The 16,166-nt window shown below is 33.2% G+C and overlaps 3 protein-coding genes and 1 long non-coding RNA gene across 5 annotated transcripts; 2 read left to right on the plus strand and 2 right to left on the minus strand.

Moving 5' to 3' along the window:
- Window positions 1-364: 364 nt before the first annotated feature.
- xpa (xeroderma pigmentosum, complementation group A) lies at window positions 365-4,993 on the minus strand. Its single transcript, XM_042727341.1, is given in 7 exon segments — window positions 365-1,342; window positions 1,582-1,693; window positions 2,879-3,044; window positions 3,268-3,373; window positions 3,575-3,685; window positions 3,795-3,979; window positions 4,841-4,993. Coding segments are annotated over 6 exon segments (828 nt in total). The 5' UTR covers window positions 3,973-3,979; window positions 4,841-4,993; the 3' UTR covers window positions 365-1,187.
- Window positions 4,994-6,732: 1,739 nt separating this feature from the next.
- LOC109108971 (group XIIA secretory phospholipase A2-like) lies at window positions 6,733-8,097 on the plus strand. The gene is made up of 4 exons (XM_019122088.2): window positions 6,733-7,181; window positions 7,316-7,392; window positions 7,545-7,710; window positions 7,895-8,097. Exons 1-4 carry the CDS (start codon window positions 6,962-6,964, stop codon window positions 8,011-8,013), a joined length of 582 nt encoding a protein of 193 aa, XP_018977633.1. The 5' UTR covers window positions 6,733-6,961; the 3' UTR covers window positions 8,014-8,097.
- A 717-nt stretch (window positions 8,098-8,814) lies between these two features.
- Window positions 8,815-10,090, plus strand: LOC122137963. Its single transcript, XR_006155179.1, has 2 exons — window positions 8,815-9,591; window positions 10,033-10,090. It is a non-coding gene; the product is annotated as an uncharacterized LOC122137963 (long non-coding RNA).
- LOC109108981 (store-operated calcium entry-associated regulatory factor-like) lies at window positions 9,760-14,098 on the minus strand. 2 transcript variants are annotated; one of them, XM_042727607.1, is made up of 6 exons: window positions 13,855-14,098; window positions 12,563-12,741; window positions 12,017-12,494; window positions 11,428-11,593; window positions 10,371-10,462; window positions 9,760-10,196 (listed from the first exon to the last, which is right to left on the minus strand). In XM_042727607.1, exons 1-6 carry the CDS (start codon window positions 13,925-13,927, stop codon window positions 10,171-10,173), a joined length of 1,014 nt encoding a protein of 337 aa, XP_042583541.1. In that variant the 5' UTR covers window positions 13,928-14,098; the 3' UTR covers window positions 9,760-10,170. The 2 variants fall into 2 exon arrangements, with proteins under 2 accessions (XP_042583541.1, XP_042583479.1); XM_042727545.1 differs by having other exon boundaries at window positions 11,428-11,596.
- Window positions 14,099-16,166: the final 2,068 nt, after the last annotated feature.

The following is a 16,166-nucleotide window of genomic DNA, read 5'->3' on the forward strand; positions in this document are numbered from 1 at the left end:
TTTATTTATTTATATATTTATTTGATATTACTAACTTCAGGAGTGAAATTTCAGACATTTGGTCATATTCTACAGAGGGCCAAAGGGGCCAACGACTAAAAAGCTAACAAGATATAAGGCGAACACAAATAATGACAGCAATGCAAGGCATGTGTAACCCTGCCTTAGTGGACACCATGACAAAAGGAGCGTTCACACACTCACGCTCTCACTCACATACGCAAGCTTTGGCATGATAAAAATGGGCATGCGGTCCAATCAAACAGTACGTGCCCCTGAAGAATAATAATATGCATGTTTGCCGTCATCGAGATAATAAAAATAATAAACGCTGATAATGTAAACAGAATGGAGAATCATTTCCTAATATGAAAAAAACATTTATTACAAACACACCAAAAATTATTTTTAAACAAACATTTCATAGACCAAATTCATTATTTCTAATACAGCAAAATGTATGGAGCCAACCTTGGCATGAAAGGTGAAGAAGAAAGTGGCCATTAAGGAATGAGTGCATTCGGGTTTCTTGTGAATTGGGAAGTCTGATACTCTCAATAGCCACACAGACAGACTGAAACACAACACCGTGAGAGAATCGCTTAGTCTACATATGGAATCATCAATATCTCTCACCGAACAAACAGGCACTGGACTTGAAGAGGTTGGAGAGTGAGAGGGCAGATTTTTGGTAGTCACATCCTAAATACTAATTACACAGTGATATGGTGTAATATTTAAGATCACAATTTGTATTTTCTTCTCCATTTCACAGATACAGAGTATGTTCAGCAGTGTGTTCCCCCGTAAATGACAAAGAACTCAACCTTACATCATCTATGATTTTGGCAGTAGAGTTTTCTGACAAAAGTGGCTCTACAGTGCCCTCTTGTGACTAAATCTAGAGCGACATACTCTAATCTTATCTGACACTTCTGTAATGCTGACATTTCTAAACTTCAGAAGGCATAAACGCAAAACAGCACCAATATGTTGGTTAGGTGTTTCAGATACTCCAAACTGGTTCAAGTGGAAACTGATGCAAAACTGTATTGGTACCTGGACTGCAATCCAAGAGAATGTGTTGAGAACCGGAAACAAGATCAGGATTACTCTCTGCTGGCCTGGATCCGGACCCTGCTTCTTTCCTGAACAGTAGCCACAGCAGTGAGACCTCGAAGACGTATTTACATTTTCTCAAAAGTGAGTTCGTGCCCACATGTTTGACACACTTTCCTGTAGAGATCTTCCTCTTCGTCTAGCAGCTCCTCGGGGCCGTAAACATGCTGATGAATGCTGGTATCTTTCTTAAACATACTGCTCCTTACTGCTCGCCTCAGCTCTGAAAGCCAGATGAAGATGGAGAGCAATGTATAAATACACACTGTGACCAAATGTAGTCAGTCACAGTCAATTCATTCAAAGATACGCTGATTTAAAGGTATCACTAATCAGTACATCATTTCTTAAAGTTTACAACCTTTATAAGTGGAAAATGATTTTAGAGCACATTTAACATCTGTCTGTCTGACCATCCTAGAGTAACTGCACCAGATGTTCATCCGCTTTCATACCTTTAACCTTTTTAATTTTTTTGTTTATGCTTTTGTGCTTTTGTGTTTTCCTGTTTTCTTTTCTTGTCTTCTTGGAGTGCTTCATAGCTACCCCACACCTCCAGAGAGCGCTTGACCACTTAACGTTAAAAACAAAAAAAGTAGTTATACAGTATTCATACACAAACAAATATCAACAAACCAAACCAAACCAACAATATTCATGATAAAGATGCATGATATGGTAACACTTTATAAAAAAGTTCAAATTGTTAACTTAATGCATTAGATATCATCACAGTGAATTTTTTTTATTTTTTATTATTTATTAATCAAGGTTAGAGTTAATTTATAAATACAATAATGGTCATTATTATTACTTTTATTTTATTTTTTTAAGCAGCATCTCAGCATATTAGAATGATTTATGGAAGGTCATGTGACACTGAAGACTGGAATAATGATGCTGAAAATCAGCTTTGCATCACAGGAATAAATTATATTTTCGTATAAATTTAAAACAGAAAACAGTTATGATAATTTGTAATAATATTTCACAATTTTGTTAATATAATGCAGCTTTGGTGATCAAAGGGACTCATTTCAAAAACATAAAAACATTATGAATGATAGAACAAAGAAATTAACCAAGATTAATAAATACTGTAAAAGTATTGTTCATTACTATTTCATTTTAGCTACTGCTAATTGTTACTGAATAGAACCTTGCTGAAAAGCGTACTCATAATAATATACATTTGATATTCAAGGGATACTCCACCCCAAAATGAAAATTTTGTCATTAATCACTTACCCCCATGTCGTTCCAAACTCGTAAAAGCTCTGTTCGTCTTTGGAACACAATTTAAGATATTTTGGATGAAAACCTGGAGGCTTGAGACTGTTTTTTATTTACTTGGCAGTCTATGGGACAGTCTCAAGCCTCCAGGTTTTCATCCAAAATATCTTAAATTGTGTTCCGAAGACGACCGGAGCTTTTATGGGTTTGGAACGACATGGGGGTAAGTGATTAATGAAAAAAATTTAAATTTGGGGTGGAGTATCTCTTTCAAGATTAAGTGTAATTTCTTAAGATAAACTTGTTTTTCTAAATGGCTCAACTAATGGTGTGTTTTTTGTACAGTACATGACTAAATAAGGCAGATGTGGGTTCTGGTTTGAACTGCTTGATGGTTGTTTCGTAAAAAGAATGAAGATGTGTTTGTCTTCCAACGTTATCTTTAGAAGGGATCTGAGCATAATATTTGGGTTGAATGAGATCAGCTTCTATTTACAGCTCTGGCTTGAGGATGTGTTGAACCTACCTGTGTCTTTAAATAGAGTTTCATGTCTCCCCAACGTGGATTGTGAGGATTTTTTCTCAGAATAAATCGCAGTGGTGGTTCCCTCTGATCCAGATCGCAATCCTTCAGAAGGAAATTCTGCTTGGCTTCCGTGCGAGATATTAACTTGTGCTTCACATCGTTGTCTCTATGCAAACATATGCAATTATAAAATGAAATATGCATACACATTACAGCGCTTGTTTTAAGCAGCTGTTGAACTGCAGGTGCACAGGAAACACAATGAACAACTGAAACTGAAATTCTAAGATAAACACTTATAGTACTAACAACTCTAGCCATTAAACCCAGCAGGCTCTGAAACACTAATTTAACTGTATGTTTTAACCTACTATGAATGGATGCCATACCTGCATTTATCACACACTGACAGATCAAAACTGTTGCTGAGATACGAGTCCATAAATGGTTTTAGACACTCATCACACATCAAATAATCAGGCTCCATCACTGGGGCTGAAACACACACATAGAATTTTTTCATCTTGTCACTGACAAGGATGTTTATTGGGCAGGAAAAGCTGTTATGAAGGACTTTTTTGTATTTTTATTATTGAATTCTATATATAATATATATATATATATATATATATATATATAGATAGATAGATAGATAGATAGATAGATAGATAGATCAGAGATGCCATTTTTGATTACCTGGTTGCTCAACCACTCTCTTTTCCTGTTGCTCATCCTCTGTTGTCTCCTCTTCAATAAAAAAGCCTGCACCGGAGTCTATAATTTTGGCCACTTTAGCACATGTAGCCCCTGAGGGAAGACAGATTATTATACACCCTAGTATATGATAAACTTAGCTACACAATCTTAAACAGGTGAAATTCGTGCAAATTCTGGAACATATTAACTCATGGCGAACCTTCTGGAGCTGAAGATGGTCTACTGGCAAGCCTGGCTTGTCTGAGCATTAATGCCCGTTGTCTGTTCCGTTCAATTTTGGCCAACATGTGTGGTGTTAGGGACACACTGGAATCATTTGAAGAGTTTGCAGCATCCGGCGGTTCATCTTGAGAATGCCTGGCTTCTGGCACATCCATGATCAGTCTATATGTACAATACCAGTTTGGACACATTTAGTCACTCATTCATTTTACAATAATAATCAGTAAGTAATAAAAAATTATTCATACAAATAAAAAGTTTGCAGAGAACAACCAAAAAAGTTAACAAGCGACATTTAACCACAATAATTAAGATAAATATAAATAAATGAACGAATAAATAAAAACATACTTAAAATATTAGAGCAATCCCAAATCAAATTTAATATATTACCCTTACCTACAGTAGACTTCAAGTTATTTTATTATTGTATACTTAACGTAATAGTTCAAGTATATTTATAAGTAAAGTCAAGTATACTTAAATGTCATTTTAAGTATATATCACCTGAGTACATAAAATATTTCTGAGAAGTACAGTAAAAAAGGGAACTAAAAGCGTACTTTCCTATTTTTAGTTTTAAAGAAGTATACCAAAACATCAAAACCTTTTAAGGGTACTTTATCGCCTGATATAAGTTAGGGAATTATATCGTGACCAAAAATCAAAACCTTTTAAGCATTCAACCACAATCGATAAGATCAATATGAATTAATAAGTAAATTAAAAAAAAAAATGCATTAATAAAATACTTGAGAAATCCCAAATCTAATGTAACATTCTAAACTTAGAGTGGTAACCTTATATGCACAAAGTATAAACTTTAATCGTTACTTTAATCCGTAAGATCAGTATGAATAAATATATAAATTAATCAATACATAAAATATTAGATAAATCCCCAATCAAATATACTGCATATACATTTGAAGTGGTAATAACAACATGTAGGTTGGCCACTATAATACTTCAAGCAAAGAGCTTAGTTTCTACCGACAAGGAGTCTATAAAGCAATGTCTTACCAGAAACTTTATTTGCTGTTTTTATAGTCGGTCCAAGAAGAAATTAAATGAAATCTTGAAATCCGGCGTTTCAGTTTAATAAGCGGTGTGTAATGAACAATGTTGTTGTGTTCTTCTCCTCTTGAATGTTTTGCGCCACTAGACCAACATCGCCATCTAGTGAGTCTTTTGTGGAACCACGAACCGAAACCTCTCATTTGAAGATACAATGCATGTTATGATTTAATTTCTTGAAACATTTTGACACTGATAACGATCGAGCTTTTAAAAGGGATGGAGAAAAATAATTCAAAAGGTGGCAATTCAGTGATTTTCTTGAGACTGACCAGGGCACACTAGAGTTGAAAAGAAAACAGTGCTTCCGTTGTCTTTGTTTTTACGAAAATTAGGCCTACCATTTTTGTGAAAGCATATTTTTAGTGATATGTGTGAAAAGTAATGGCTTTTAATTAGCAATAAATTAATTAGCAATTTTATGTTTTTATGAAAATTAGGCCTACCATTTTTGTGAAAGCATTGCTGTTTCAAAATTAATGGACATGGACGTGCTTCAATATTTCAGAATCGCATGAGAGAGCTGGCACTCTGCTGGCCCCAGGATCATGACTGAACATCCTCAGCAAAACAGTGACCGATATAATGATGGATATCATCGATCAAGCCACTGAAAATCCTCTGCGGGCTGCTGAGATAGTCAGGCAAGGTACAGTGGTATGCTGTTTTTATTCACCTAATATCAACAGTTTTCACCTCTGAAATAATGACTTATCAGAGAGGTCACTCTCAGTGTCTGTATAGAGACGCCAATCTCATAACTGGATTAAACAGAATTTGATGAAATGCTTAAGATATTAGGTTTAACATATAAAAACAAAACAAATGCATTAATTAATTTTGGTTTATTATGTTTAAACAAAACAAATGCATTAATTAATTCATTCATTTTCTGATACAACAGAAATATAATTTATTTTATTTTTTAAATATACCAGCAATATATATTATGTGTATGTATATATATATATACATAAATATTTTTTTTTTTTTTTACTTTATTTATTTTTTTATTACATCATTGTTTTGTTTTTTTTTTGTTTTTATTGTGTATATTTATATTTTTTTATATTTTATATATAATTAAGTTTATTATTATTTTATTATATTTTATTTGTTGAATACAACAACAATATTCTTATTATTAAAATCTATTTTATTTGTTGAATACAACAACAATATTCTATATTTTTGTTATTTTTTAATACAGATGCAATATTACGTTAATATATTTATTTGTTATTTTTTAATACAGATGCAATATTACGTTAATATAAAATACTGTAGAATTTAATAAACTGTTTAATTCCTGTTGTTCTTTTAGGAAAGAAAAAGTTGCTCAATCTACCCATGAGGTGCTGCACGAGTCTTAACTTTTGGGATGTAAATAATGCCTGAGAATGAGGTGCTTGGACTTAATTATTTTATAATTATTTAATTAAATAATCTTTTTATTGTGATTTTTATTTTAGAATTGTTTGCTTTTATTTAATTATTTTATATATATTTATTTATATGTTTTTTATATCTTAGGGTATGCATTCAAAATATTTACATGAAGTAGTTTTTTTGTTTTTCTTTGATTTATGAATTTAAACGTTTTTATTATTTTTATATTTAATCACAAATAATATTTAACGCAAATGTTTAATTTATCTATATACTATTATATATTTACATTAAAGTAATTTTTTTACATTTATTTAATTAAACAAAAATATTTATTTATTTACTTCTATAAAACGTTAGTGTTTTTCTTTATTAGATTTATGTATCTATGTACTTATGTCCAGTAGGTGGCGGAGATGCACCCCGAGTTAGTTTGCCAAACGCCAATAAAAAAAAAAAAAAAATAGTAGAAGAAGAACTTTGCTCACATATAAACGAGAAGCCGCCGCTTTCACTGACGCGTACTTGATTTATTAATACTTATTTGTTATTAACAGTTTTTATAAGTAATAACAACCTTATTATAACGGCTCTATTAAAGCATGTCGGTTCTCTTTTTGGAAACGTAAGTAAAAGAAATACTTTCCACACAGACTGTGAAGCGGGACTTGTTGAACTATGCCCTGTCGTGTCATCTGCGTTAAACTGCTGCTCTCCGCTGGAATACTGATCGATGTGATTAAAGGCGATGAGTTTACTGAAGAAATTAAGCCTCCAGACTGGAGAAAGACCCTAAAATCCATCCGGAACGGGATCCATAAAATAGACAAATACCTTAATATGGCTTTGGATTTCATCGGAGGTTCAGACGGACGCTGTATTTTTAAGTGCAACGACGGTAGGTCAGTTTAAAAGAGATTGGACATCAATAACAGAAACATTTTGTGAAAAACAAATGTACATATTCTATTACTAATTGTACACCCTCCTCTTCATATGTTATAACTGGTAATGGGATTTGGCTCTTTATAGGGTACACACCGGTTCCTCGTCCCAAATATAAATCACCTCCACCCAACGGATGCGGCTCCCCTCTGTTTGGATTTCAGGTGAGGACGACAACATGCAGTTAACGTTACTTACAGTGTTTTAGAGAAGATATTACTCCTATTGCTGTAGTGGGAAACTGATTGCTTCTCTTTGAATGTTGCTCACTCTTGTAATACTCTCTCCGCCTGACTTGTGTTGTGGTTGACTGCAGTTTGACATTGGGATCCCATCTATGACAAGATGCTGTGATGAACACGATCTGTGCTATGATACTTGTGGGAGAGAGAAAAATGACTGTGATGAGCAGTTCCAAGTCTGTCTGGAGTCCATCTGTAGTAATTTACAAATGACACTGGGCTTGTCCCAGAGTGTTCAAGGTAAGTTCAAATAATTTAACGTGGAAGGCTGACCTAACTATGTATTTCATAAAAACTATTTTATAAATATTTTAACTTGACAGTCTTTCTAACGATTTGTACATAATTTTATCATTTGCATATCCTACTGTATTTCTGTGTAAATTGCTGAGATCAACCTTTATACCCATATTTGATTTCGCAGCCTGTGAATCAGCAGTGACTTTGCTCTTTGATACTGTCATGCACTTGGGATGTAGACCTTACCTGGATGGCCAAAGATCATCCTGCATTTGCCACTATGAAGAGAAGGCTGATCTGTGAACGGTTTATATATTTATGTTGAAGTTTGATTGTGTGTTATGGTCTCAGGGTACAGCAGAACACAATACATTTTTTTTTTTGCTTTGTATGTGTTCATTGTGATAAAGTAAACTGTGAATAATTTTTTTAATTACAAAAAAAGTGAAATTTAATATGATTATATCTTTAATATGATTATAAATATTTACTGATGTGCCTTTATTATATTTACACACACTACATTTATATATATATATATATATATATATATATATATATATATATATATATATATATAATGTATATCAGATTGTAATATGGGATATTATTGTGATATGGGATACAATAAAGATTTTAAACCCCAAAAAATTAACACTGTATGAAGTTACTTGTGAAAACCTTGATGAACCTATCTGAATCAGTAGACATATATGTGGAGTTCATATGTTCAGGATAACTTTATTATTATTATTAAATAATTAACTAGGAATGGCAAAGAATGGTCACAGCAAGAAGAGCTTCAACAAATCAGAATTTTAATATGAAGACCAATGAGTAAAAGAGTGAGCCTATGAATATATTATGCAGTGCACACAGTATTATCACAGTATACAGTATGTCCAGTAATAACTAACTTTCACACACTCAGAAAAAAGTTTTAAAACTAGTATATTTTACATGATTTTTAATATAATTACTACATTCTCCTGCATGAAACAATTTCAATGAGAAACTATGCAGGGACTTGTTTATTGATCGGAAGTTGATTTGTTTGTCTGAAGTTTTTTTAGATTGTATAAACTTTTTAATAGTAGGGCTGGACAATAATTCAATATCAATACAGCAATTTTTTTTTTATAACGGTGATTTGATTTTTAAACATTTCAGATATTTCAATATACATATTACTAGTGTTTCCCAAACATTGATTTATTTGTGGTAGCTCCACAATATCACCACTAAATCGCCACAAATAGATTTTCCAAAATCCTTTTGACTTCTTTGAATAAACACGAGCCTTGCATGATTCAAAATCAAAACGCAGAGGGGGTGTTTTATAAGAATGCATCTTTAAAGGGAATCCACTGTCTTCAGAAAATCTTCGATGTCATTTTCGTTTTATCTGACAAAGTAGTGTTTATGAGCGAAGCGCTGCTTTGTTTACAGCCGTTACCGGGGAAACCACTGTTTCTGCCGCTCCATAAGCGCCTCCTGCTGGCAGAGAATGAATGTCCATTTTCAATAAGCCTGTCTCCAGCAATGTGTATTTGTTGTTGCTCACTCTTTTTTTTTTCTGTTTTCTCCAGCAACTCTGAGCACTTTTCATATTGTTTATCCTGGATGAAGCACTTTTGTTTAAATCTATAAGAATAATCAGCCTATGTTATAGTTTAAAGTTTAACATAATAATAAGGGGAGTCTGAGAGTCATGTTTGTTTGATGAGATTTCACATTTCTTGTTTCTATGAAGCCTAAATACAAATAAAAGGTGAACATTCATTTTTTTTTTTTTGTACAGTTCTAAAATATTATGTAGTTTTATAGGAGGTGGTTTTCTTGGCAAATAAATTTTTCAGAAATTTGTAGGTGCAGACATCGGTTGTGCTCTTAGCAGTTTTTCTGAGGCTTTTATTTATTTATTTTTTTAAATATATTGTTCATATCGATATCAGAATTATACTGTATCAACCGAAATCAATATTGTTATATAAGTTTTGGCCATATTGTCCAGCCCTATTTAATAGAATATTTTTTTTTATATATATATATATTATTGAACAATCATGGCAGAATAAGGCCAGGAACTTGCATTAAGCATGTAAATAGGATCCATTTAGATTTAATGTTGACTTTAAATATTTACAAAAATATATTTTATATATTTATATCAAAATTAAAGACCTTTAGAATTTAAAACATTCAGTTTCTTTTGAGAAACAAATAGCATTAAACACTAAAACAGTCAGATCAGATGTTTCTGGATGTTAATTTTTGAATTCACAGTTAAACCTAGAATGAAAGAAGGCCGGTTGTTTTAAGATAACAACAAAAAAACAGTAAGTAATAATATGCTACATCTATTTCAGCAAAGTCCGGGCAATAAATGAAGTATGAAGAAAACAATTCTGTGTAATGTGCTTGTTGATCATGTCCAATCTGAGAACTGAGGTTGGTCAATCATCTTCTTTTAGTTCCTCCAAATCCTGCACCACAAAACACACCATAAATAGATCTCATCTCCAAAATACACATCTAAATGACTTCTAATGGCTTACTCAAGGCATTATGCAGCCCAGTACACAGTGATATTATAGGAGGGAATTGTGCTTTGAAATAAACACAAGAACACTTCTTTAACAAAACTTGCTGTAGTTTACCTGATGCTGTGCGTGTTCCTGAGCTTGTTTTGGGTGCTGGAGAAGGTCGGTTGGTGTAAGATGGTCCCGTGAAGCCCATGGGTGGCTGGCGTCTAACATTAACATAACAGTCAGGTGAAGATTGAACTAAAAATTACTGCCTTTAGATATTACATTAATGCTATTGGCAGATCCTTTCTTACCAAAAAGGCTTGGTACAAATAGTACCAATACAAAGACTGTTAAATAAAAGATTCACTTTTATTTAGTGTGTCTTGAATTTTTTTAACCTAATAATAATAATAATAATAAAAAGATTAACTAAGCCTACAGTTCTAGTATTATGTTTAAAAATTATGTAGCCTTGCTGATTCTCCAGAGGTGCAAACTGGATGCAGTTCCAACATTTTATGTGTGGTTAAGTGAGTTCTTCATACAGTAGAACAGAGATTATGAATGATCAACAATGACAAGTAAGATTTATTTGGGAAAATATGATTACATCACTTGAGAATATGATCACTTACTAGTCTTATGCACTGTATCTTATTTGTGTAACTTTGTAAAAATTATATATATTTTTTTGGTAACACTTTAGTATAAGGCCCAATTCTCACTATTAACCAGTTGTTTATTAGGATGCATATCACTAGGATTTTGGCTGTTTACTAGTACTTATAAAGCACAAATGCTACATGACCTTATTCTACATCCTTAATCCAAACTAAACTATTAATAAGCAGTAATTAGGAGTATATTAAATCAAAATTAATAGTTAGCTAATAGTAACTGTAAATAAAGTGTGACCTGTGTGTAATATATCTATTTACTTTATGTGTTCAGGAATGCAACCACTGTGACCTTTTGACTTGACTACACTTCTGTTTTTTTACATTTCAGGGATATTTATCTTTGACTACTTTTAAAAAATAAATTGTTTCCAAATTTATTTTCATACCTCAAATTTGATGAACTGTACACTTTATCAGGAACTAAATAAAGTTCATAAAAAATGTACCCTTGATACATTAAAGTGCTTGCTATAAGTAAATTATGTGAGAATATGTTGTTTGCTTACCTCTGATTGCCAAACAAATATCCCAGAATTCCACCTGTGCCCATTCCAGTCCAGAATCCACCCCCACCACGTCCACCAGTGTTTCTACCAGTGAAACCAGTCCAAGAACTCTGAGGTCTGGTGTACGCATCAGAAAAGCCATACCCAGGCCTTGAGCTAGACTGATCTGCTGAGAGACCCCACAAAACAGGAAATATTATACACTCCCCATTAATAAATATGCAAATATTATGGATATTTGGTTACTCTTAAGACTTTCAATGTCATCACTAACCCGACTCGTGTCGTTCAAAAACTGTTTGCTTACCAACATTCTTTAAAAATATCTTCTTTTTTTGTTTTTCCAAGCCATACAGGTTTGGAATGACATGAGGGTGAATAAATTATATAATTTTAAGTTTGGGGTTAAAGATCCCTTTAAATCTATACCAATGGAGAATGGAATCAAACTGAAACTTCTCACATTGCATGTTAACACTTACTGTTTCAGACAGATAGACAGAATGGTAGAATGTTATAAAGACAGACACAGACAGACAGACAGACAGACAGACAGATAGATAGATAGATTCATTGACTGTTTGATTACCTGAGTAATAATCTGGTTTTGGTGGTGGTTGTGTTGGATGAATGTTATGACTGTTATCGGGGTATCCCTGGGATCCATCTCCATGGTAACCTTGGTGGCCGTGAGTAGGACTGCACAGAAACATCTTATATACCACATATGCCACCAGCAAAAGGAAAGCTACCACTACAAGCCCACCCACTCCATCACCAGACGGGCCGTTCTGGAAGGGATACTGGTTGTTAGACTGCTGATAGTGGCCTCCTCTCTGCTGCTGCTTTTGATTGGAAGAGCCTTGGAAGAAGTTTGAGGCAAAGTCTGAGAAGCCAGACGTGCCGTGCGTGTGCTGCTGCTTCCCTTCTGCGGTGAGCTCCAGCGTGTACTCCAGACCGCATGAGCCTCTCAGCACATACGCATCATTGGGACTGGTATAGCCCTCACAGGAGACCTCCACACGCCCGAACCTGTACGTGTTGTCCATGTCAGCCTTGCATTCCCACTACAAAGAGTAATACTATGAATAGTTTCTAGGTTTATTATATGCAAGAGGCAATGTTTGCGCCTTACCTGTGTGTCTATGCCATCTGATCCTCTGTTATAACACTGAACCACCTCAAGAACAAATGATCCACAGCCAGCTGATCCTCCAACACACTGCAGCTGTGGAACAGGACTGGAGCGCCGTGCAGTGGTGTAGCGTCCTCTGTAGAGGGTGAGAACCTGAACATCACGCAGTAACACAGCCTCTGTTGCAGGAAGACATTTTTTTATTATTATTTCTATCTATCTATCTATCTATCTATCTATCTATCTATCTATCTATCTATCTATCTTTATAACACTGATTCTACCATCCTGTCTGTCTCTCTATTTATCTGTCTCTATAACATCCTACGATTCTATCTCTCTCTCTCTCTCTCTCTCTATCTATCTATCTATCACAAAACATTTGGTATCACACAAAAGCACCAAATACCCTCTTTAATTTATATATGTGGGAAGATTTGGTATCACACAAAAGCACCTAAATATTTTATTTATATTTCTTTCTTTCTTTCTGGTTTGCACTACTTACTGTATATTTCATTGTCTTATATTACATTTTTATTATCACTTTGGCCACACACACACAATATTTTGTATAACATAAAAGCACCAACTGTCCACTTTAAGATAAATCTATTACAAGAATTTACATACTTAATCTATATATTTTTTCCTTTCTTCATATTATTATTACTATTTATCACACATACATACATATATATATATATATATATATATATATATATATATATATATATATATATATATATATATATATCGATAAGATAGATATCATATTAGCCACGCCTCCCAAATTAATTTTGTATTACATAAAGGTCCTAATTGTCCTCCCTGTACATACATTACCATAATTTACATAATTGATTTACATTTATATAATTGATTTCTTCTTCTTCTTCTTCTTCTTCTTATAAAATATTAATAAATCATCATCACATATTTACATTATTATATTTTCCACACACCTCAAACTAATTTTGCATTAGATAACAGTAATATTAGTAAAATATTATCACACAAATTAAATGTTCATATAAGACACACCTACAGAACATTTGGAAAAACGAAGTATGCACTTTAAGATCGAAATGAACAGAAATGAAAAAAAAAATAACTTCCTGAGTCTCAGCAGAGTAACAACATCCACCAAAGCTGCACATTAAGAGTGAAACTTCAATGCAAATATTGTATAAAGTATGACTAATGCCAACTCATTTTACTCAGACTGAACCACCCATCTTCTCTAATATCTATGATTTTATTATAATTGTTTGTTTATTAATAACTTTTACCGTCATTCCAGCATCCGATGTGAGGCACAATCAACAGCAAAAAGTGCAGAAACAAAACGCCAGAGCTCCTCATTTCTCCAGTTATGATGGGAAAACCTCTCCTTTAGCCTTGAGATGGACTGAAATGTCTCACTCTAAACCAGTACGTGGCTTTTACCAATAAATGAAAATAAAGTCTGATGTAAACAAGTGTAACTGACCGCTCAGTGCAACGTCATTCTTTTCACACTTCCGCTTCCGTGTTTCTGGTGAAGTTGAGTCATCTACTGACAGGTGCCTCGAAATACACACCATTACCTTCCAATAATAAAGCGAAAAAGGTTTTAGACTGACAAAATGTTGAGAAAATGTAGTTTCTGTTGTAAAAGTAACTTTTGTATCCTCACTAAAAATATAAGTTACCACTTTTCCATTCGAGTTAACATTCACTGTTTTAAATCACACCTGTTTGCGCTGAACATGACCATTTCTTTATTTCAGAAGATAAAAATAACCATTAGAGATGACTATGTATCTTTATATAATATTATATATATTAAAATTATGTAATCTCTGCTGTGTTAATTATTGTTTAATCTCACTAACAAATTTTTGACCAAGACAACATTAACTTCAGCCAAATCTTTTCATTGTCCCTGCCACGTTAAAATGTTTGAAGTTAAATTATAATGTAACTTACAAATATATAACTTTTGGACATCACAAAACGAATGATAATGGTTTTGCAAGTTTAACTTGTTTTTTGTTTAGTCAAAAATCTTAAATTTAACTGTTTTTTTTTTATTTCCTCTGAGTTCTAAATCTTAATATTATTTACTGTACATATTAACGAATATGATCGAGTCAAGAACCGTTTTCGTCACCGCGTCCGATTATTTGCGTGAAGCCACACACAGCGCTTCAAAATGGTTTTTTGGTGATTGAATTCTGAACTGATTCTGTGCTAATGTTATGAGCGCGGGTAAACCGAAAATCAAGGGCAATCATCGCCATGAAGTCATTACGTCGAGCGCAAAAGAACTTGAACCGTTTTCGGCAAAGTAAAAATTTCGCGGAGAAGAACAGAACTTCCATCACTATCGTGATCCGAAAACCGATGCAACCGGTTTTCTTTGACTCGAGAACGAGTTGTTTCGTTCGTTATCTGGCTCGGTCATCAGTTCAGTCAGTGTACTTAATGAATTACCTCCGGGATAAGGACCATGTTAAAAAAGTTAACACTTAATTTTAACGCTTATAACGCCAAACGATGTCAGTTCGATTGTGGTGCACTGGTTCAACAATTTTGAACCGAGGGTGCTGTGAAAAACAAAACAGAAATGCTGAATAAAAGTAGTACCAAAATTGTATTTTCGAATCTCTACGGACCCTCTATGTAAGCTTTGAAGAAAATAATAAGTTACATTCTAGCTTCGGACATAATATCAATACTGTGTTTAAATACAGGTCTCAACGACAGGAGGGTGAGTCATTTATGACATAATTTTGATTTTTGTGAACTATCCCTTTAATAATTAAGCTCAAATTGAATTTTAAATTTAGTAAGAATTTTATAATCTCAAAAAAGACATCACTCATTTTGAATTAATAAAAATATACAAACAAAACAAAGTTTAGGCATTTAAGCTCAAATTGAAATTTTGAATAATACAATAATACAAATATAAAATTATGAATTGATAGATAAATATGTATTTAACTAAGAATAAGCTGTTTGGTGCTCCATTCCTTTAGCACGTTCACTTCCAAATTTCATCCCATCATCCAAAATTATTTAAGACAGGAATGAGAGATACAGGAAGGGATGGATGTTGATTAAAGAGTTGCTGCAAAGTGTGGCGTACAGATCTACTCAGACTGACACAGCTCTGATAACATGAGCTCAATATTCTAGAGTCTAGACAGATGATGATGATGATGAAGATTACACAAGAAATGACAGCTTTTGGTGTAACTGATTGTGAACAGAGAGTGATAACTGGTTTTCCCCTGCAAGCAGAGAATGTCTTGCACTATTCATTCATTCATTGGATTCCGCCAAACAAATCACACCAAACAGAATAAACATATAAAATATTGCATTTACAAATAACAATTAATGCAAATACTTATATTAAATAAAACAAGTGCTCCAAATCTTTTGAGTTGTATACTGATTATTTGCAGTTCTACACTCAAAAAATAATTGCGCTTAAATTTAAGACTTATGTATTGAAATTGCATATACAAGTCCCATCCATTTGGATTACACAGACTTAACGTAAACACATATATTTAACTTGCATTTGTATTACTAATGCTTATCGTATATT

The sequence above is a fragment of the Cyprinus carpio genome, chromosome A1, assembly GCF_018340385.1.
Source record: "Cyprinus carpio isolate SPL01 chromosome A1, ASM1834038v1, whole genome shotgun sequence".
Classification (NCBI taxonomy): domain Eukaryota; kingdom Metazoa; phylum Chordata; class Actinopteri; order Cypriniformes; family Cyprinidae; genus Cyprinus; species Cyprinus carpio.